Source organism: Zonotrichia albicollis, chromosome 3, assembly GCF_047830755.1.
Source record: "Zonotrichia albicollis isolate bZonAlb1 chromosome 3, bZonAlb1.hap1, whole genome shotgun sequence".
Lineage (NCBI taxonomy): Eukaryota > Metazoa > Chordata > Aves > Passeriformes > Passerellidae > Zonotrichia > Zonotrichia albicollis.
In genome coordinates this window covers 13,292,006-13,313,596 of record NC_133821.1, presented here as the reverse complement: position 1 = coordinate 13,313,596, position 21,591 = coordinate 13,292,006, and the positions used below count along the sequence as shown (strand labels likewise).

Below are 21,591 nucleotides of genomic sequence, written 5' to 3'. Positions count from 1 at the left end.
CAGAGTTTGCAGGGTGAATCTGCTGGAATCCTCTCTTGGTTATTTTCAGTTTTTCCCTTAGGGCACGGTTGTTCATCCTCGGGTGCAATTTGGACCTGTTTAATAATGGCAGCTTTACTCTGTTCCCAAAACCACCTTCCCTGTGGGATGGCTTTGGGAGAGGTGTGGGTGACTTTGTGGTTTGGCATGTGTTTGGCAGTGCCATGGTGGCTCCACAGGCTCTCAGCACCACCAGGATTCCTGGTGGACACTCATTCCTGCAGCAGTGCTGCAAGTGGGGCTCACCTGCCAGGAGGGAAATATGAGCTTGGTTTCAAGTTGAGTTCCTAAATAAAATACTTGACTGGCATGTGGGGTCTGTGAGCTGGGAGGGGTTTTGGAAGTATGTTCTAGTCCATCCCTGTGGCAGGTTCAGGGCAGCTGTCCTGGGAACAATTTCCAACCGTTTCTTGCATGGGAGGGAGTCTGTTGTGGGATTGTGGGGCAAGAAAGGGAGGAATGGGCTTGGGAACTGCCCATGGTGGGGTTCAGAGCCCTTCCTGGGCCGTCTGGGATCTCTGGATGATTTGGTGCATCCCATGTGGATTTTAGGCATCTCTTCCCTTGCCAGCAACCCTGTTCCAGTGAGGAACAGAGAGAGGGGTGGAAGTTTGGAGTTGTTCAGAACTGGACTGGCAGATGAGTCTGTAACTCCCAGCAGATCTGACCTCTCTGCTCAGCAATGGCTGTGCCCTGCAAAACCCCTGCAAAACCCCCATGTTCTGGTGTTTGGAGATCTCAGATGGTGAAATGCTTTTATCTCACTGTGTGTTGTTTTCTTCCAGTGAAGCCAGAAGGCTGGAATTAGGAAGGCAGAGAATGGAATACACAATGGCTGATCCACACCTGTAAGCCTGTTTAAAAGCTTCTTAGGGGGTTATTTTATTTTAGTTACAAAGGTTTAGTTATCTTGGAATGCCTTCAGAATGTTGTCTTAAAGGTTTTTCAGTAATAATACATTTATATTCATGTTAAGTGTAATGCAGAAGTCATGTCTTCAGGTTATTGATGAAATAGCTGCAGCAGTAACATAAATGCCTCATTCTATGGATACTAAAATCTTGGGAATAACTAATGTGCAGCTTGGCTTTATCCTGTTTTTACAAAATCACCACAGCTTAGACCATGCTGGAGAATCCCAGGGTCTTAGAAAGTTGAAAGCCTTAAGAAGCCCTAGGGGGTATTCCAGGTTCTGGTCTTGTTCTTTGGATTCTTTCTACAGCAGTTATTTAATGTAAATTGCTCAGATGGACAGTCTGTACAAAAAAACACCAAAAAAACAAACAAACAAAAAAAAACCCACCAAACCCAAACCTAAACAGCAAACCAAAGGAAAAAAAAAAAAAATCCAGAAGTCCCAACAACCAGATAGGACTGAGAAGTGTCATCCAATGTTCCATTCCTTTCTTCAGAGGTGTTCTGTAAAGCTCCAGGGACTGAGTGCTGGGTGCTGTGGGAGCCCCTCTTCTGAAAGTTGCAGAAAATGCAGATACAAATTAAAGAAAAAAATATCTGGACAGGTGGGGCAGCATCACATGTACTTTGTTTCCTGGTTTTATTAGATTTGGTTTAATGTAACAGGTTTAGAGCTGCAGTTTCTCTGAACATCTTGAGGGCTTTGGGTTTCGGTTTCCCTCCTGGCTGAAGTGGAGCTGTGAGACAGGGCCATCTTTGGTGCCCATTTCCCTGTGTTGGCACAGGGAAGGCACATCAGGAAAAAGGTCTGTCATCAGGAAAGGGAATCTGGTTTGTAGGTGTGAGAGAGCTGGGTCAGATGGATTTCCAGTGCCCCTCTTGGTGGCACCATGGATTTAGGCAGCTGTGAAACCGCAGCTTCGCTGTTCCCGTTTGGGTGACTTCCAGAACACGTTCCTCTGCTAGTTTTCATTTTGATTTAATGGCATAGGAGTGACTAGCACATAATCCATTTAAAACACAGTTAGAGAAGATTTTTTATGTGTTTACCCTTTGGAACCAAAGCCCCCATATACATCTGCAGATAAGTGGCACATATATATTTATATAAATGTAGGTGTGTGGAAGAACAAGTCTTCTCCTTTTTGGTGTCTGGGGCAGCTCCCTCAGTGTTGGTGTGTGTGTCTGAGGCAGAGTGATTGTGGTGGATGCTTTTGGTTTATTTTCACACTTTTAAGTGCCTGTTTTTTACCCTGCAGAGCGAGGCAGAAGCTGCAGAGGCACCTGGAAGCAGTGTCAGCACGGCAGCAGCTGGCCCTGCGCCGGAACCAGGCCCTGCGCCGGGAATTCCTGCAGCTGGAGGCTCACATGGAAACCACAGGCTGGGAGAGCATCTGGAAGATGGAAGTATCTTCCTATAAGACTTGATCATGGGTGTTTGCTGTTGTTATGCAGGAATCTCCTGGTATGTCCTGGAGCTGGAGGCAAACTCCGTCAGAGTCTGTATGTCAGATTGTAGGATAGACAGGTCTGAAGTACCCAAGATTCAAGAGATGCTGTAAGAAAAAGCCAAGCTCTGAGGTTTCTTGAATCACATTATTATTATGTTGTTGTTGTTGTTGTTGTTTTCCCCTAAAGTACAGTTTGGGATGTTGCAAAGTGATGACTCCAGATTTTTAAAAATGAAATTGCAACATCTGCTTGTGCCACTGATGCATGGAGCCAGGTTTTTGAGGGAGCACAGTCTGGGAGGGAAATTAGTTCATTCCTGCTTTCTAAGAGCAGTGGCACTCCTCAGAAACACTTGGCTGTGTTTATTTCTCACACAGCCATAGCCTGTTGGATCTGGTGACATTCCCAGAACATCTTTCCCTGGCTGCAGTGCAGTAGCCCAGAATTCAGAGCCTTTCCCTGGGGTGTGCCATTCCCTGCCTCTGATTTTTACTTGTTACTTGAAGCAGAGCAGGAAGGGGGCTGTGTTGCAGTGCCAGCTTTCCCCTGCTGTTTTGAAGGGGATTTTCCTCCTCAGCAGCCCTGGTACACACCAGTCTGCCCAGTGTCAGGGCTGGTGGCTCTGACACCTGCTGCAAGTCCCAGTCCCAGTGCCACAGGTCGAGCTGCACATGGGGCTTTTGTTCAGTGGGGTTTTTGTTCAGTCCTTCCATTTCTGTGTTCCTGTGCCATCCATTTTATCTTTGCCAAGTTACAGTTACTTTTCAGAGCTGCTGAACAAATGACATCTCCTCCGTGTTAGTTATGGAAAGCAGGAGAGTTATGGAGCATGCAATCATTTAATCTATCATGGGAGCACACAGGAAGAAATTATTGCTGTTTTCTCTCCTTTTTTTCCATAGAGAATGCCCTTTAGGAATGCTTTATCACAACTCTGTGCCCATTTATTACGTGGCTGTAGCTCACAAACCTCCTTTTGTTTCTGAAAGATGCACTTTTGCTCCCTGTGTTTGGTCAGTAATTTTTAGGAGTATAAATAAATTCACTTCAGCTTTCAGCAAAATCCAGGAGTTACATCTGAGTTTCTTTTGAGCATCTTAGCTCCTCACATGGTGAAGTTTTGTTTCCTAAAATTCCATGTTTGGGTTTCCTGAGTGGCTCCTACCTGGGAGCGGAGTGAAGGGCAGAGGCGGGCGAGTTAATTGTGTGAAGGATTCATTCCCAAGCCTGTTCCCTGATGCAGCACAGGTCCTGTAGCTCTTTCAGCCTCAGCGTGCTGCTGCTGGGGGCTGCAGTTAGCAGCATGCAGGATTAATTGCAGGTGCTGCCCAGCTCCTCTCCCAACTCTGCTCCAATAAACCCCAGAGTGCAGCAACAGAGCCTTCCCTGCAGGGCTGCTCTCTGGAAATTCTGCCAGGGATTGTTCCTCACAACAGCCCAGCCAGTTTTAAGATGGGGTGTGAAAAACACATTGTGGAGCTTGTTTCATCCCAAGTGATGGGTACACACCACAGCAGCAATATTTTGGTGCTACAGGTGCTGGTTGGGATGCAATAAATACAATAAATAAATAAATACAATAAAATGAGCCAACAGGTTATTGCTGTTCTGCGGGATTCTAAATGATGGGCATGAATAAATGTGTATGAAAGCCCTGCAGCAGATTGTGTACAGGCCACGCTGCCTGGGCAGGGGAGCAGAAAAATGAGGAGCAAATGAGATCCCTGCTTTTAAATATGGTCTGAGTTAAAAAGCCTGTGGGGGCTTTGCATTTAAAGGTGCATGTTTTGCAAAGTGGTGTCTCTTGGGCTGGGGTGGGTTGTTCGGCCTCCAGTTTTGTGTGACGGATTTGTTCCCTTGTAGGAGCGGTACGGAAGGGAAATTAAAAACCTGTTATCCCTTCGAGAGGGCAGCTTGTCAGCAGGAGGTGGCAAGGAGGCAGGACCCAGCAAGCAGGTAATGGGGGGGAAATGGACTTTATTCAAACTGTGCTCTCCTTGGAGCTGCACAGCCTTTCCATGGGGATTGCAGTGCTGGCACGTGCAGTGTGAAATTGTGTGTAGCACCCGAGAGAAGGAGAACCACCAGTAAAAAGTGCAATAGTTTCATCCAGAGAGCCGGAATTAAAAAAACCTCTCTGACTGTTTGCCCACGTCTTCTTGTTGGCTTTTATAATTCCTGTGCTGGATGGTGTGGAGATGGTCGTGACCGAGGAGGAAATGTTCCTAATGAGGGATATTTGCAGAACTGCAGCCGAGGAGCCGTGTGCTGTGTTTATAATTTTGTGTGTTTTGACCTTTCCTCAGAAGGAGCAGAAGGAGATTGCATATCTAAGGAACAGACAAAAAGACTGACAAGGAATACTTAAATATCTGCTGCCATATATCTGCAGTAATGCAGGCTCCTAATCCCTCCTCCTATCTCCATATAAATGATACAGTTCAAGACCAGAGCTGTTTTCTCCACTAAAAGCAGCAAAGCTCTTTTAGATGAAATGTCTAAAAACATCTTGTAATAACTTGGAGCATGCTGGCAAGAGTAGTCACTTGTGACTGTGTGTGGAAGCCCCTCAGCCAGGCGGCGCCGGAATAGGCAGGACGGGAGCATCACTCCATTATTCCGAGGAGCCGGCAGCACGCGCGTCCCTTAGGCTACAGCATTCATTAAGGAAAGCTTACTGGGCTGAAAGCTGGGAACAGATGATAACGGGATATGATTTTCATATTTAATGCATTCCTTGGAAGAGTGTGTGTGCTGCAGATTGATAGAAGAATCAACTGCTACTTTACTAAAAGACTTTCTAGTTTGCCCTATAGCTACCGATGGAATCATTCAGCCAAGAAATTAACTTTTTCCCCTTTTACCTGCTTTATGTATCTGCTAAGCAGGCTGCTGGCTGCCAGGGAATGTTATTATGCAGTTAAATGTTTGGTATTTAAGACTCTTATCAGAAAAGAAACAGAGGCCACACTATTTTGTTTTTATAGTAGGAGGAAGGTTTTTGGTTTCCTTTCTTCAGTGCATTAGCAGTCGTTAATCTGAGTTTATAGGAAGTTTTCCCCATAGATTAAAAAGTTAAAAACCTTGAATTTAGAGCGTTCTTTAAACTGTAATACACAAAGCAGTGAAGCCTAGCAGCCTTGACCTATATAGGCAGGCCTGTGGCAGGGTGCAAATTGTGGTTTGAACTGGGAGGTGTTGTGGGGAAAGGTGAGTTTATTTTGGAATGTCAGCTGTCCAGTTAGAGCAGGCAGTGTGGGAGATGGGATTTCCAGCTGATGGAAAAGTTGTCATCAGTACTAGAGCATCAAAGGCTTGTTCTGTGACTTGAGGGTTGAAAAACTGTGGACAGGATTTTGGCACTATGACAGTGTGGTGTGTACCCAAAAATGTCAAATTGTGTATAATAATGGATTGGATTGTTGATTCCTTTATCCCCTTCCTCCTCCTCTTCCCTACTAAAATACAGGTAACTTCAGCTACATTGTGTGTTTTTGTCATGTTCCTGTGGTGTGTTTCAGCTCTTAATTCTTTTTTTTTTTTTCACATCAATTGTGCTGCTTCTGTCCAAAGCACAGGAGTTTGTTCTCAGTGATGTGGCACTGAGTCAGTCACAGAGAGAGTGTGCAGTCAGCACGTGGGATGTCCAGATACAGCTTGTGGAACTGGTTTTATTTCCCAGCCCTGGGATTGGGATGGGCTTCCTTCAGGCTGGTTGGGATGCAGTGACTGATGACTCCCTCAGTGACATCTTGGGGGGTCACCTCTGGGCCTTGGGGACCCAGGAGGACAATCCCAGAACCAGCAATATCCCAGTGCTGAAGCACCTCCAGGAATGTCTGGCACGTTCCTGAGCCATGGGAAATGTGCACTTTTGGCTCCCAGTGTCAAGGGGAGTCCTTAAGTTCAGAAGTCCCACCCTGAAGAGCTCCTTCCCAGCTGGCAGAGCTGTACAACCCAGGCTCCTGGATCCCCTGTGCTGGGAGGTCAGCTTGGAGCCTCTTCCTTGGAGCCTTCAGAACATTTTGGGCGTGCTGGAACCTCCCAGGAACACCTGTGGGTGGCAGAGTCCCTTCCCAGGGAAAGGGATTGATAGGAGTGTGCTGTGCCTGTGCCTGTTTGAAATCCATTTGTTTTGGAACAGTGCATCCAGGAGCTGCCAGAGCCAAGCAGGAGGCGTTTGAAAGCACCAAATCCCACGCCTGAGAAGTAATTAGGAGGAACCTGAGAGCAGTGGTGATGGAATAAGCTGTGAACTTAATCTGAGTGGCAGACCTTTGCTACTGCTTAAAATGACTTCATGGCTTTTTGTTCTGCTCCTTGTTACGTGGAATTTGAGCTTTTTTAAGGAACCTTAGTCACAGAGCGGACAAGATGCCTTTGTTTCCTTTCAGCTGGGCTTGGCAGCTGACTTGGTGTGGGAGGAAGAGGTCAGGCAGTGAAAGAGATGGGAGAGGTGTGGAGGTGACTGCAAATTGTGCTGCTGGAATTTGGGGCTGGAGAGGAAGCCCTGCTCAGTGTGCACAGTGGCATTGCTTTGGCTACTTTTGGCTTTGTATAAACTGGCCATGACCTCACAGCAGTTGTGGTGACAGCAGCCATTCCTCCTAAATTGTCCTGATTGAGTGGGTTTGCAAAGGAGAAGAGGCAAGTGTTAGAACAAAGGGATTTGGCAGCAGAGTGGTTGTGTCCTGGAGCTGGTTTTGTGCAAGTTCAACAGTCCTTGGAGGAAAGTGCCATTCAAAATGTGTCTGCTCCGTGTCCTGTGTCACCTGGTGGGAAAGGCTATGTGACTGCCATGGGAGGAGCAGGAGGGAGACAGTGAAACTGAGTTTTGCCTTGTTGCATGGTGTGAGGGAAGCTGGATCTGCTGTGTGGTTCACACATGGAACACGATGGTCCCTCTGGGCCTTGTGGGCAACTCTAAATGTGGTGCTTTGGTCCAGGGTCTCCAAAACTGTGGAGGATCCTAATCCCACAGGTTTGACTCTGTAAAATCTAGTCACCATTTAGGTGAGTTTGAGTCCTTGGTGTGTATGGGTTCCTTTTGGCTGGGCTGGGGGTGCAGGCAGCTTCTGCCACTGGATGTTTTGGAGCTTTAATGCAGGCCTGGGCCCTCATTTCACACTCTGACCCACAGGCTGTGTGCCAGGTGTTGTGTCATATTAATGCCACAGCAAAGTCTTGAATTCTGTGGCACTTTTCAGAGCCCAGCATGCCACCCTCAGGAAGCTCCATGTGCCACACACAGTTTGTGTCCTGTTTGTCTCCTCAGCCATGTCCCTCTGTGTGTTTCAGGTGCTGCAGGCCGGAGGACAGGTGGGAATTGGCACCAATGCAGCCGTGCCAGGAGAACTGGGCTATCCAGCAGCAGCCTTGCAGGGCTGCCCCACCTCAGCTGCCCCAGCCCCAGGAGGTTTGGGCTCTGAGCAGGAGCCCCCTCTGCGCTCCCCATCCCCTGATGGGCTCAGTGTCAGTCCCGAGACCGGCAGCGCTGCTGGAGAGGGTGAGGAGGGAGCAGCAGGACACGGGGACCTGGCTGCCAGCGAGGAAGGCTCTGAGCAGCTCAGCTCAGCTTCTGGTGCCAAAGCAGCCCCACCAAGGGCGGGAAGTGTTCCAGGTATGGCAGTGGTGTGTGTTCCTGTCTGCCTCCACCCCAGCCAGAGCCTGCCCACAGCTGCTGCTGCTCCTGCCCCTCTGGCACTGGGCTTGGAGCGTGGTGGCTCTTGCTCCTTTTTTGTCTCTTTGTTCTTTCCTCCTTTTGACTCCATTTCATCCCAGGCTGCTCAACGGGACAGGGAAAGACACACTGGGGGCTGATCCTGGTCAGGGGCACTGTGAGGGAAGATTTCCTCACTGCTGTGCCCACAGAGGCCCTGGCATAGTCTAACCTCATCTGGACGGGTGTAATGTGAACCTGCTTCACCAGAGGAGTCACTTCTGGGTCAGGCTGATTCCCTTTTCTCTCAGAGCAGGTGCATGATGGCTGATTGATTCCCCCAGGGCTGATTTGGTCAGCTAGCTGGTCTCTGTGCAGAGGGGGTTTCTGAGAAGTGCCAGGTTTGTTCCCAAGCCCCAAAGGCTGCAGCCTCTCTGGACTCCCCCTTGTGAGAGGAGCGTGCAAGGACAGGGGCCGAGGGCAGGGAAACCCACAGACAGCGGGGGCACAGGGATGGATGGATGGATGGATGGATGGATGGATGGATGGATGGATGGATGGATGGATGGATGGATGGATGGATGGATGGATGGATGGATACTCTCTCACACAGGGTGAGCAACACGGGTAAGCTTGGTTTCAGTCCCTACACTGTGAGCTACTCCATGGTCCTGCTGATGTTTCAAGAAGAATAATTACAGGTTTTATATCTTTGATTTATTATTTTTTGTTGTTATTACAGGGGCAGAACCTATCCTGAGCAGCTGGTGGGCTCACAGGGAGGGGAGCAGTGCCAAGCTCCCAGTCCCTGCCGGTGCTGAGGAGGAGGCGAGGCCAAGCATTCCCAGCCTGCAGCAAAAACAGGGCAGGGATGCCCAGGCTCCAGAGGGCTCCCTGCTGCCCCCACTGAACCCTCCTGCAGCCCAGGAGGAGCCCTTGGACAGCTCAGCACCACACAGGTACCACCTCCCTACCCTGTTTCCTGGGTCAGCTGGGCTGCTCAGGGCACCAGAGCTCACACCAGGTTCTCCCCTGTCCTTTAGTACCTTGTACCTGTGCTGGGCATTCAGGGGCTTCGGGCACCTCACTGGGGTCAGAACTGGCAGGTGGATTTGTACTAAAAGGATTTGTTTCTAAAATGCAGATGATGTTCTTTAAATGTTCACAAATCTTATTCCAGTCACTCTACTTGGTAAAACTTCCACTATTTGAACATTTTTGTTTGGAAATAGAGTAAGAGAGGACGAGGACAATTTGCTGCAGACACAGAGCCTGTCCTGTGCTGCAGGATTTTGTGGCCAGCAAATGCAGCTCCAGAGCATCGAACTAAATCCATCCTGGCAGGATTTTCAGCCCCGCAACGCCCTCATGAGACAGGGAAGTGCATCCCTGTCCTGGTGGGGCCGTGCCCACGGTGAGATGGTGCCCAGAGCTGGCCCAGGTCACCCAGGAGGGCTGGCCCGGGTCACCCAGGAGGGCTGGCAGGTCTGTAGTGGGATGTGCAAAGGAAACAGTGCTTTTACCCCTAGAGAGCAAGTGCTCCTGCAGAAGGAGTTCTCTTCTGCCAGTTGGTTGGGTTTTCCCATCTTGGTTGTTAAATCTGTTAATTCTGTACCTGGGCATGTTGTGGTGGTGCTGATATCAGTGCTGGTTTGGGTGTTGACACCTGAGCAGAAACTGGGGGTCATGGCAGAAACTTCAGTAACTTTATCCTTTCCTATTTGCATCGGGCTGTTGCTCACTATGGAAACATCATCTGATTTACATGTAAAAAGCTTTCCCCCAGTCCTCCCTTTGTATCCCACCTGTTAATCACAGCAGAGCAGGCGAGAGCACCGAGTGCCTGTGTCTGTGAGAGGAGTCAGAGCTGACCCTAGCACCAGCAGTTTAACCTTGTGTTCCTCCTTGCAAGGCCTTGCTGTGCTGTGCCTGATGAGACACAGAGCAGCTCTTGAGCCCCGGGGAAATTATACACAAGGTTTGAGCGCCTGCATTGTCCCCAGCACACGGCTGGAACCGCAGCACAGAGCTCTCCTCCCGTTGTGCCAAGCTGAATGCCTCTGCTTCTCAAGGCCATGGATGTGGGATCATCACCACTGCTTGCTGGTGCTGCAGGAAAGATACAGGTTTTAATTTGCTTTACCTGAAAATGAAAAGGCAGATCCACCAGCAGGAGCCGTTCTCTCGCTGTGCTCATGGCCAGGTGAGCTTTCCAAGGCACCTGGAATGCAGCGTGCACACTAGAGCCTTGCAAAATTAATTGGCCAAAAATCTTGTGGAAAAGCTTGCAAGTGATTATTAGTGCATGAATTTCAATTGTACACGTTACACAAAGTATGGGAATGCAGCTTCCTCTGCTCTGTCACACCAGGGATTCATAACATGTGATGTCCTTCCAGTCCCCGTGGTTTCCTCTTGTGAAATTCCTGTGCTGGCTGAAGAAATGTGCTGAAATTCTCCAGATTCTGTGCATTTTTTGCCTTAAGTTGAAATATCTGTAACTTGGACTTTCCCACTGCAGCAGTGTCGCTGTGGCATCAGAAGGAAGGAATTGTTCATACACTTCTGGTGAATTACCTGAAATGAGTACAAGGGATGGTGTTGAAAGGAGCAGAGACCATGGCTGACTCCAGAGGCAAAACCAGTCCTTGTTGTGTGCCAGGAAGCCACAAATTTTTATCTTCAGAGCAAATACCTCTCCTGTCCTACTGCAGAGATGCCAGCCTCTGTTTTTTTAAGGAGTTTTCAGTTTTTTCCCCGGCAGTGAAGTGTTTGCAGCCAAGGCAGGGAGATGTTGTTGGGAAAGGTGATTGAGCAGAAGGTTTCCATCTCGTTGCAGGTCACAGTAGGGTGCTGCAGCTTTCCTGCCTCAGTTATCAGAACTGGCCATTGTTGGCATGTTCCAGAGGATCAGAGGCTGCTCCCCTGCCTTCTCCCACCCAGCCCCACGGGAAGAGCCTGGGATGGGTTTTCTATCAGCAGCCCCCTGGCACCACGGGGCTCATGAAGGCTCCTGGTGTCCCCTCCCATGGAGCTGCTGATCCAAGGGCAAAGGCTCCGTGTCCTCTTACCATTCCCTGCAGCACCCAGCCCTTTCTTTGAGGGCTTAAACCCGGGGGGTGGCAGGCGGGGGGAGAGGGTCTCTGAGAATTAGTGTGCAGAAAGATGATGACTATTTTAAGGCCTGAGCTGAGGGGGTGGAAAAAGGCAGAGCTAATGCCTGTGCTGCTTCAGCTGCATTGAGGAGGACTTAGCACAGATGGATTGTGCATTACAAAATGTAACACATAATTCAAGCTGTCAGCTTAATCAGACTGTTTCCAGGAAGCAACCTGTAAAAGAGAAGGACCTCTTGTTTGCTGACCTCTGATCCGTAGCCTGCTGCAGATTGTCATACATTTTGTTTTTCTTTATGTTGGTGTCCCTTCCTTCCCCTTCCCTTTTTATTATTGTATCCCTCTCGAGTGGCACCCTGGAAGGACCACCCAGCGGGAGGAAAACAATGGGAAACGAGCCGGCCGCTGGAATACAGGGTTTGTAAGGCTGGGGGAAAAGAGAAAGCACTGTTTAACTGCCTATGTGATCTCCCGGGCATTGTTTTGCTTATTAAATGTCTAGGAAACTCGACTAAAGACACAGCAGCCCCCACTTAATTGTTCACTGTTGCCCAACACTCGGAGGGAAAACACAGCTTTGGGCACAGCTCAGCATGAGTGTGCAAATGCTGCAAGTTTTTGTGCACAGAGCTTCTCTCTGGAGGCAGAGTAAGCCAGGGTTAACTGTGGAAACATGTCAGCTCCTACATGTGGGGGAAAGAAAGAAAGAGAACTCTCTTTTGCCCCAGCTGCGGTGTTCATCGCTGGCGAGACCTGGGCTGGGAGCCCCACAAAGAGGCAGCCGGGGACCTGAATAGCCATTTACACCTCTGTCCCGGGATTAGCCCGCGCCATTGTTTCAGTGGTTAAGTCCTCATTTGCATCATTATAGAGGTGCAGCTTCATCAAAACCCCTCTGAGGTTCCAGGGCTGTCCCCATACCTGTAGGTGGTCACCAGATTTGTTTCGCTTGCGGAGGTGAAGGAATTAAAGTGCTCGGCACGGGTGTAATTTCCATGAAGCAATTTCCATGCAGCCCCGGCTCAGCCCGGGCTGATTTTTGGATGGTTTGCTCATGTGCTTCCCCCTCCTACCCCTTCCTGCAGAGCTCGGGAGCGTGGTTCTTGCCGTTGGCTTTGGAAGGCTCTAATGAAGCTGTTTATTTTCCCAAGGGATGCGATGGGAAAGCACTGGAACTCTGTCACACGTCGTTGGTGCCTCCCACCCTGTCTGTCCATCTGCAGGTCCGGCGGGATGCGAGCCGAGCTCCAGGAGCTCTGCCAGGCGCTGCAGCTCCTGGAGGGGCTGGTGGAGAGGATGAGCCCCCGGCACCGGGCGCTGTACCAGGGCCAGCCCTCGGGGACAGTGGAGCTGCCCAGGTGAGTGAGTGAATGCACCCGGGTAACAAACGGCCCATGTGTGCCAGAAAAACACAGTAAATGGAGCAAGAGAGCAAAGGGAATCCCCGGAACTGAGTGTTGCCAAAACCAGTGGTGGAGAGCCCTCACTGTCCCTCCTCAGCCTCTGGTCCCCTAGGTGCAGAAGTGGGAATTGTTGGTAACTTTATTGACAACGATGCACAGCCTCCACAGACTCTTTTAGGCAGTTGAGGATTGGAGGATTCCTCAGGAATTAGGGAAGAGGAGCCCCAAACAGGCCTGCCCCCCAGCTTGCCACTGGAGGGGATGTGCTCAGCTTCCCTCTCCCTGGGTGGCTGCACCTGGTACATTCCAAGTGCTGAGTGTGACCTCCCTGTCCTGTCCCACGTGTGTCACAGAGCACCATGATGTTTGTTTGTCCCTCTGGCTGTGCCCGGGCTGTCCTGTCTCCAGACTGTGCTCACAGGGCTCATCCTCCCTGCTTTGTGTTGCAGTGCTTGTGCTGGGCCCAGCGGGCTGGCTCAGGGTGACCTCGAGGTGATGGAAGCCGTGGTGCTGCGGCAGCTCCAGGCCGTGTCCCAGTCCATGCAGAGTGGGAGCCTCCCACTGGAGAACACCAACGAGGCCGTGGGCAGAGCAGGGCAGGAGGAGCACACCAGGTATGGGGGACACAGAACCCACCAGGGCTGAGGAACATCTCTGTCCCTGCCCTGGATCCACCGAGGCAGCCAGGCCAGCACTGGCAAACGGAGCCGCCGGAGCACAGAGCCTTGTGGCACTCACAGTGCGAGCATTCAGGAGTTCACTTATTTCCCTCCCTTCCCCAGTGGTGGCTCCTGCTCCACAGAGCAGCCCCAGAGTCCTCCCAGCTCATCTGGTCCACAGTGTCTCCCACTCTCTGGCAGGTAGGGAATTGCAGGAACTCCAGACACCTCTCAGCCAGCCATTCCCAGGATCTGAAAGTAAGGCCGACAAATGTAATTCTGAGAAGGAAATTATTCTGTTTGAGACAGAAGATGCACGTGGCCTTTGAAAACAACAAAGTGCAGTTACACAAAATGGGCTTTTTTTTTCCGTGCATGTGCCACAAGGACAAGTGAGAATTACTTTTTTTTTTTTTTCAAATCTCTTTAACCTAGGAATGAAAACAATTTCCATTCTGCCTTGCTTAGCTTCTGTCTAGACCTCCCTCCCTGTCGCAGGCTCCGCAGTGCTCAAGTGCTGGCAGGATGGGGCACTTGTGAGCGCTGCAGAAGGGTCTCTCTGCAGTACCTGCCTCTCTTGCAAGGCTCATACGCCTGCGGGCACCAACAGCTCCTTGTGTCTCCTGAATGGTTTCTTAGGGACAAACACTCCTGGAGTTAATTGGAATTCACTCCTCTGAAACTTCACTGGAGCAGCAGGAAAAAAAAAAAAACAGCTTTGGCAAACAAAAGGATTGCAGGATTGAGATTTTCTACATTAAAAGACACCTTAGTTGCTTTTTTCCTTTTCCTTTTTTATTCTTTCTGAGCAAAAGACAAGCCTCGGGCAGTGTGTGCCAGGCTGTGCCCCAGGGAGTAAGCGAGGTGCTGAGACCAGGGTTGTGTCTTTGGGTCCTGAGCCTCAGGACAAGGCAGGCATGGTGATGATGATGCCCTGACCATCTTGCAGAACTCACACATGGCTTCCTACATTTTCTCCTTTGAGCATTTTTAAAAGAAAAAGTGGGAATTAAGGACCAGATGGGTGGTGGCTTTTCCCAGCACGTGTGGGTGGGGTGTCTCACTGAGGGTGCCGGTTTGTTCCTCAGGGACACGGACACGGTGAGGACTCTCCTGAGCCACCATGGCTTGTTCCTGAAGCAGCACCAGGTTCAGCTCCCAGAGCAGGTGGCAGAGATGTTTGAGCAGCTGCTGGCTTCAGGAGAGGAGGAGCAGGAGCGCCAGGTGGGCACTGACACCTTGGGTAAATCAGGGGCACTGGAGGCTCTGCATTGCTGTGGCTGTGCCCTGGCACAGTGTGGCAGTCAGGGCAAGGGCAAGGGGCAGTCTGTGGTTAACCAGCCCTGGCGTCTTGGGGAAGTATGTCCAGTGCTTCATCCCACAGGAAAAGGGACTTTTTAATGTTCTCACTCTTTATGCCAATCAGGCATTGGAACAAGCTCACCTCTTTGTTCTGGTGCAAACCAACGTGAGGCTTCTATCTTCGTCTTTCTCTGTGAATTTTTATAATGAATGATGTATTTTGACTTTTTAAAGTAGAGTGAGGTTTGGTGCTGAACACACAGAGCATTTATAAATGGTAGCACACTCATGGTTTTTCTAAGTTAATGCAAAAGTTTATAGCCAATTATTTAAATAAATCAATAGAAATGGTATTCCATAGGCTGTGAGTGCCTCAGCCCCTTACTGTGATGTTAATTGATTTACTAATCAGTGAGAGAGTAGGGCAGAACATAGAGTAAATATTACAGATTCGAGTCCATATTTCTGTCCCAAAACCAGCCCCAGAGGAACACCCTAGATGTCAGGTAGTGGAACATCTAACAGAAGCACCCTGAAAGCAGATTACTCTGGGAGCGTAGATTAGTCTGAATGCGTGTTGGAAAACGCTCGAGAGGGAGGATAATGGAGCTGTGGCTGTTTCTGTTTTGAATGCTCAGACTGTGCTGAGAGAGGCCCTTCCAGGAGAGCGTGGGGATGAGCCACCTGTGCAGAGTGATGAATCCTCTCTTGGCCTGCCATCGATCCCGACCAACGGCGGGGAAGGAAAGCAGGGGGAACTGGCATGGCAAGAACGAGGTAAGGGGTGTTCCAGCTCTGGCTGCCACTGCAGATTCCTGCTCTGGACATAGGGGAGTTCTGTCCAAACCCCCAGGGGACTGGGACATAGCCACTGGTAGATCAATGTACATTTGTGATGATTTGGGGGATTTTCCTCAATATCTTGGTATCCTTTGTGATTATGGCTCTCCAAACTAAATGATGCCTGTGGTGGTGGGTTTTTCTGCAAGAGAGAAAAGGCCAGGCCCTGTGGTCACTGTAAAATGGATGAGTGAGTTTTGTGTGCATGTTTGCAAGGCATGTCCCATTTAGGAACTGGGGGATGTATTTGCTGCCTCTTATGACAAAGCCAGACCACAGAAGGAATTGCCAAAATGAAAGGGTTCATGTGAGGCCATTTCCCAGCTCAGGATGTGCCAGTGTTGGGGAGAGCCCAGTTCGTTCCTTCACGCAAGGAGGGAATACATTATTCCAGCGATGGCAGCTCGCATGCTCTGCTCCTGGAGCACCCCTTCCATTGCAGTCTGGCAGCAGCAGGCAATTAGGCTGCTGTGCTCTTTGCACAGCAAATGCAAACAGGCTGCTCCAGGCTCCGAAATCCACACCATTCTTATGTGCAGAGACAACCAGACTTTGATTTAAGCTAATTTCCTGCAGTAGGTCTGGCACATGTCACTGCCACCAGGCATTGCTGCAGGTTGTTTGTTTCCCAGATCCACGAGTCTTCAATTCCTCAGGACATTTGGTTGGCTTGTCCTTCTGTGAGGAAGCTACAGAGAGGCAGGGTAGCAAGTTCCCAGTGGGCGCTGCTTTTATGAGCGGTAATGGATAGTTTAGATCAATAAACAAGAGATAACAAAAGTGGGAAATTAAAGGGAGTAGGGCTTAAAAGCAAGCAAACTGGTCTGATGGCTGCCGCTTTGAAATGGTTTCATTACGGTGTGTTCACATCCACAAGTTACAGGCTGGAGTGAAGATGAGAGCAGGCAAGGAAGTGTGGTGGGAAAGATTCCCATTACAGGTGGAAGGGATGGCTGCATATTAACCTCAGGCCCAGCGTTCGCCTGGGTTGTACAATCCCACCACGGCGGCTCCGTGCCGCGGGCGACTTCAGAGGGAGCAAACCCAGCTGCTCGCCCTGAGCACAGATTAAATGTCACATCACAGGGCCCACGTTGGCAGAAACAAAGGTGGGGAGCACGGTGCCTCTTTAATTCCTTGTAATCATGTTCCATGTTTCACCGTGTGAATATCCACTCTGCAAGCCTGTCAGAGCCCACCGTCCGTGTTACAGGGGTCAGCGTCTGTGGTGGAGATCCAGTAATTATATGGCAGCTCCAGAGAGTGCTGGTTTGATTCTTTCCATGAGTAATTGACTGGGGATCATTAGAATAAGCGCGGGGCAGATCTCTGCCAGGCAGGAGCCGTGCCTGTGCCAGCCAGGAGCCTCCTCCTCTCTGCCTCCTGTACCAAAGCTGCCTGATAACAGTGGCTCCCTCCAGCCAGTGCCATTGCTGAGACTTCCTGACCTCTCCTGGCTCTCTGATGGAGCAGACGTGCAGCTCCTAATGCTTGCTGTGTGTAAAAATGCCAAGAAGCTCCTCAGCCAAACCCAGTAACCCAGTTCCAGCCCGTCTCTTGTGAGGGAGCTGTCTCTGCTGTTCCTGTGTCTCCGGGAGTGAGGCTTCTCACACCTCACTTGAAAGCCAAGCTGCGCCTTTCAGACATGATTCATCTTCAGCCCGTGATCTTCTGCGGGCTTCTGATTCCCCTCCCCTCCTCTCCCTGCCAGGCAGCTGCTCATTCCCTTTTATCATCACCATTTGCTGTGGCCCGGGGGCTCTGGAGTCATTATGGGCCTAAAACAGAAGCCACATCTCTTGTGTGTTGGCTTTTGGGCTCAAACAACTTGTTTTGAGGGGTTTAGATGAACTGATATTTGACAGCCATTCATACATGATTGTTTTGCTGTATGACTTTCTCTGAACTTAAGGGATACAAATTTGGATTGATTTTTTTTTTTTTAATTTCGGTATTTGCTGCATTTTTTAAGTGTTGGTTTGAAACACCAAAAGCCTTTTGAGGCTTTGGGGTTTGATAGACTTCACTGTGAAAGCTGTGTGGACACACTTCCAAGCAGTGTTTAGGGCAGCGCTGTGGGAACACTTCTGGAGTTTTGGTTCATTTTTCTTTTATTCTGTTACATAAAAAGAGAACCAAAACATTAATTTATGTGAATATCTGTAAATATTCCAGGAATATTTGTGTTGGTTCTTTAATGCCCTGTCCAGAGCTCATGGGAGGCCACCTGTGAACAATGGGCTTTAAAGGGATTGTACCTGGTCCACAGCTGGCCCAGGGAGGAGCTGGCTGATAACAGCAGGCTCCTGTGGTACCAGGTTATGTGAGGATACAGGGGGAGAGCGGGGCTCATTCTCAGCTCCTCCACGGATGCTTTGTTTTTTATGGGGAAGACTCAAAAGAAATTGTTCAGCTCTTCTGCTGTTCCTGAGGTAGGTGAATAATGTGAGATTAAGAAGGATAAAACCCATTATTTCTTGTTTTGCTGGATGACTGTTTAAGAGTCTCATTTATGAGTAGGAAATTGCTGATTTTATTGAAGGGGCAGGTTTGTTAAATCTTTAACAAAACCAGATTCTCTCTCTTCCCTTCACTTGTCTTTGATTTGAGCAGGCGTTAAGGCTGTAGAGGATTTGAATAAAAATGGTGTCACTGCTCCACTCCTTGGGCTCTGCTTTAAACAGCTGGAACAGCACCCCCAGCTGCTCTCCAGGCCTAAAATCTCCTGTAGGAATAAGGAGGAACAGCCCTATTGCAAAGAAAAAATCAGCTCTTTTTTAGGTATTATATGGGAACATGAGGAAGCACAAGCTGGATTCTGCCTTCCTTTTCAGGCCACCTTTAATGAGCCAACAATGGTGTGACCACTTTTCCCATACCCACGTGTCCTTCCTGGTGAGGTTCTCCTTTGAGGATTCTGAGGTGCTGCTTGGAGTGCACCAGTTAAGGCATTTAATAAGTCTCACTCAACCTTTTGCTCTGTTTGATATCATTTGATATGTCTGGGATGGAGGAAGCTCCTTGGGCCAGCGCCAGGTTGGACGCTGCCCTTAGGTCAGTGTGGATGATGCCATCCAGCAGCTATGTTGGACAATTAAGTTCCTCAAGGACCTCTGAGTCTCTGTGAAATTGTGAATTCTGGGTGGCAATTCTTCATCCATCTCTAAGCAGAGGCAGCAGCAGCTTGAGCACTGGTTTTGAGGGAGAGGCAATGCCATGAGCTGTGATACATCATGGGAAAGGGGGGATAATTATTTTTTTAAAACCCCTTTATTTTTTTTCCACTCTTATTCTTGATTTCTCTTTCCTCCTGAGCAGACTCTGGCACCTCTTTTCTGGAAGTGCCTGAGACCGAGCAGGACTTTGGCTGCTGTAATCCAAGTGCAGAAGGGACTGGGAATGTTTACAGCCAGTTAGGAACTGGAGAATCCAATGTGGACAGAAATACTGAATTATCCTGGGTAGGGACATTGGTGAGAGCAGGGCTTGGTTGTAGTTTCAGTGCTGTAGATAAAAACATATATAGAAAATATATGTATGCAAAGCAGCCTTTTAAAGTGGGATTTGTGCTTGAGCATCGTGTGCTTTGGAAACGAATACAAAGATGAGCAATTGTCTGACTCCAGTGAATGAATCCATTTGCCTCTTCTTTTTTTTTTTTTTTTCCTAAATCAATCTTTACAGAATGGAAATGAGATCCACAGAGCAGGGGAAAAGGGAAGAAAGGAAAGTGGGGATAACAGGTTTTGAAATAGTTGTGTGTTTGGCTGTTTAAGTCACAAAAATCTCAAGATATGTGTTTAATTTTATTTTTATAGGATTTATTTATTTTTGTCTAATTCAAGAGAATGGTTGAAAACACAGAAGTATCAAATAGCATTGACAGAACTGTAACATTCCAAAACAATCTACATTTAAGGGGAAGGAGAACAAAAATAACATTTCTGCTTAATGTGAATGGGAACTTGGAAGGTTCATAGTCCTGTTTTTCCTGCACAGGTGGGGATCACAGCCACGACAGTCCTGAAGGAAGTGACAGTTTGGGAACACATTTGGAAAGCAGCTCCTTGTCGAATGGAAGTGCTCCTCTCTTCTTCAGGTAAGGCTCTAACGCTGGAAATGGTTCCATGAGGGAGAAACCCCGACAGAAAAGGGCTGAAGCTCCCCTGATTTATTTTGGTACTTGGACCAGGGTTAAGGTTGGTGTTTCTGTGATCAAACACTGCAGGTTTGGAACACCTCAGGATATGAGCTGCTCCTTGCTTTAATCTTCTTGCTGCACAGATTTTTAGGCTGCTGTGGGTGAGGCCAGTTCTGATTCTGCAATTGCTGTTTAAATCATAGAGTTTCTATAATTCAAGCACATTAAATATGAGCTGAAACCGAGCATTGATGACTGGCATTCCTGCTTTTGTGTGGGATTAATTCTTACCATCTTAGGTTCAATTGTTTTCTCTTTTCGTATTTTCTGGCACTTTGAGAATGACGAGCCAATGATTTATCCTGCCTTGTGCTATGAAATGCAAGGGTGTTCCTGTAGATGAGTTTTTGAAATGTTATATTTTAGCCCTTCCCTGAAGCCTGGAACAGCAGGAAGAGCAGGATAGGGCCCTGAGAACTTACTTACAGGATCACTGCGGCTGAGTTAAAAGTGTAATTTAAAATTAACTATTTTTTATTTAAAATAAAAACTCTTCAAAATAAACCGCATTGCTGCTACACTGCCGGCCAATCGTGCCTGCAGCCACTTCTCCCTCGGTTAGATGCTGTACATTTTTTTGCCTTTTTCTTTGCTTTTTCTCCAATTTTGATTTGTAATAGATTTCAAATAATTCCCTCTGGTCTATAATTCCAGGCCTCTCAGTGCTCAGCAGCAGCAGCACACTTTGTGCAGGGACACGCGATGATGCTGCTTTACAAAGCCATGGTAATAAAGCTGTAAGTCAGTGTTAGAGTTAGTTTCTGTAAATGTTTCTGTTAGTTTCTCACGGCCACAGTGGGGTTTGGGAGCAGCCCTGGGTGCCCGGAGCGCAGCACAGGGAGGAGGAAGAGGCAGAGCTGTTTGCTGTGCCGTGCTGTGCCGCAGTTCTGCGGCACTGCAGCTCTGCTCCCGGCAGCCACTCCTCGGGCTTTATTGCTTTCACAAGTGGTCTCAAACCCACTACTTGAGAATAAACATCCCTGCGAGCTCGGCCGTGGCACTTTATAAATTCTCCTTTGCCGCGTTTTGTCACTGAGCTGATGAGTGACCTCGGCGCGGACCCCGCCGGACCGGAATAAAAACCGTGGCTCCTCTGATGTCCCCCAGACAATAATTATCATGTGCCAGTTAAGCCCAAACTACAGCTGAGGGATTTTACTTTAAAGCGGAGGCTCGGGCGCAAAAATGCATTTATAGCTCTTTGTCTGGCACCTCATTATGTGTGGGCCTGATTCATTAAGTAATTGGTTTGCAGTTGTTTACATGAGTATTAAGGCTTTCTATTCAGCAGCCTTTGAGATACACATTGTGCAAATGTTGCATGTTATGAATGCGGAATGAGGGGCCGGGGCCCGGCCCTATTGGCTAAACACTGCGCGCTGTTGAAAAGCAAGAGAAAGAGATTGGGTGCTGTTTTGCATAGCAATGACTTTCTTAATAAGCTTTACAGATTGATACACACAAGCTATAAAAGATGCAAAGAGATACTCTTAGCACATTTATCCATGCTCGTTTCACTATTATGGGCCTGGAGAAGGGAAGAATTGAGGGCTTTCATACTCGGGTTTTCAGTGCATGTCTTCAGTGCATGAGACTTAATAGAATCCGATGTTTATTGTATTATAAATCATGGGGAAGTAGGCAGATCTGCAACAGTTTATTATTAAAGATTCTTTCAATGTAAATCTTTTTCTGCCATTGTATTTCCTACAGCAAAATCATTTTGTGGTTGAGTGGGGATGAAAGGCATAATGTACGACGGAGTGAGTCTTAATAGGAAGCTGCTCTCCGAGTAAAGACCACTTGTTCCCTTTTGTTCAGTGGTGCATGCCAGAGCTTCCTCTTCTCCCACAAATGCCGCCTGCTCTACCTCCAGCAAGAAAACCGCTTTTCCCTGGCTCCTTTACTTTCCCGGGGGAATATTTCTACACACAGAGATGCACCTTTGGGTGGGGTGTCGGGGTGCTGCAGCAGGCGAGGGGGCGTGAAGTGGCGTGGTCCTGGG

The 21,591-nt window shown here is 48.7% G+C and overlaps 1 protein-coding gene across 1 annotated transcript in view; it reads left to right on the top strand.

Moving 5' to 3' along the window:
• Window positions 1-21,591, top strand: part of KIZ (kizuna centrosomal protein) — a 29,000-nt gene that overhangs the window by 1,164 nt on the left and 6,245 nt on the right. The window contains exons 2-11 of the mRNA XM_074536755.1: window positions 825-887; window positions 2,214-2,361; window positions 4,273-4,362; window positions 7,705-8,026; window positions 8,808-9,024; window positions 12,333-12,539; window positions 13,034-13,198; window positions 14,332-14,467; window positions 15,184-15,322; window positions 19,385-19,484. Of these exons, the coding sequence (XP_074392856.1) occupies window positions 859-887; window positions 2,214-2,361; window positions 4,273-4,362; window positions 7,705-8,026; window positions 8,808-9,024; window positions 12,333-12,539; window positions 13,034-13,198; window positions 14,332-14,467; window positions 15,184-15,322; window positions 19,385-19,484 (1,553 nt within the window). The 5' untranslated portion in view covers window positions 825-858. The remainder of the gene's footprint in view (window positions 1-824; window positions 888-2,213; window positions 2,362-4,272; window positions 4,363-7,704; window positions 8,027-8,807; window positions 9,025-12,332; window positions 12,540-13,033; window positions 13,199-14,331; window positions 14,468-15,183; window positions 15,323-19,384; window positions 19,485-21,591) is intronic.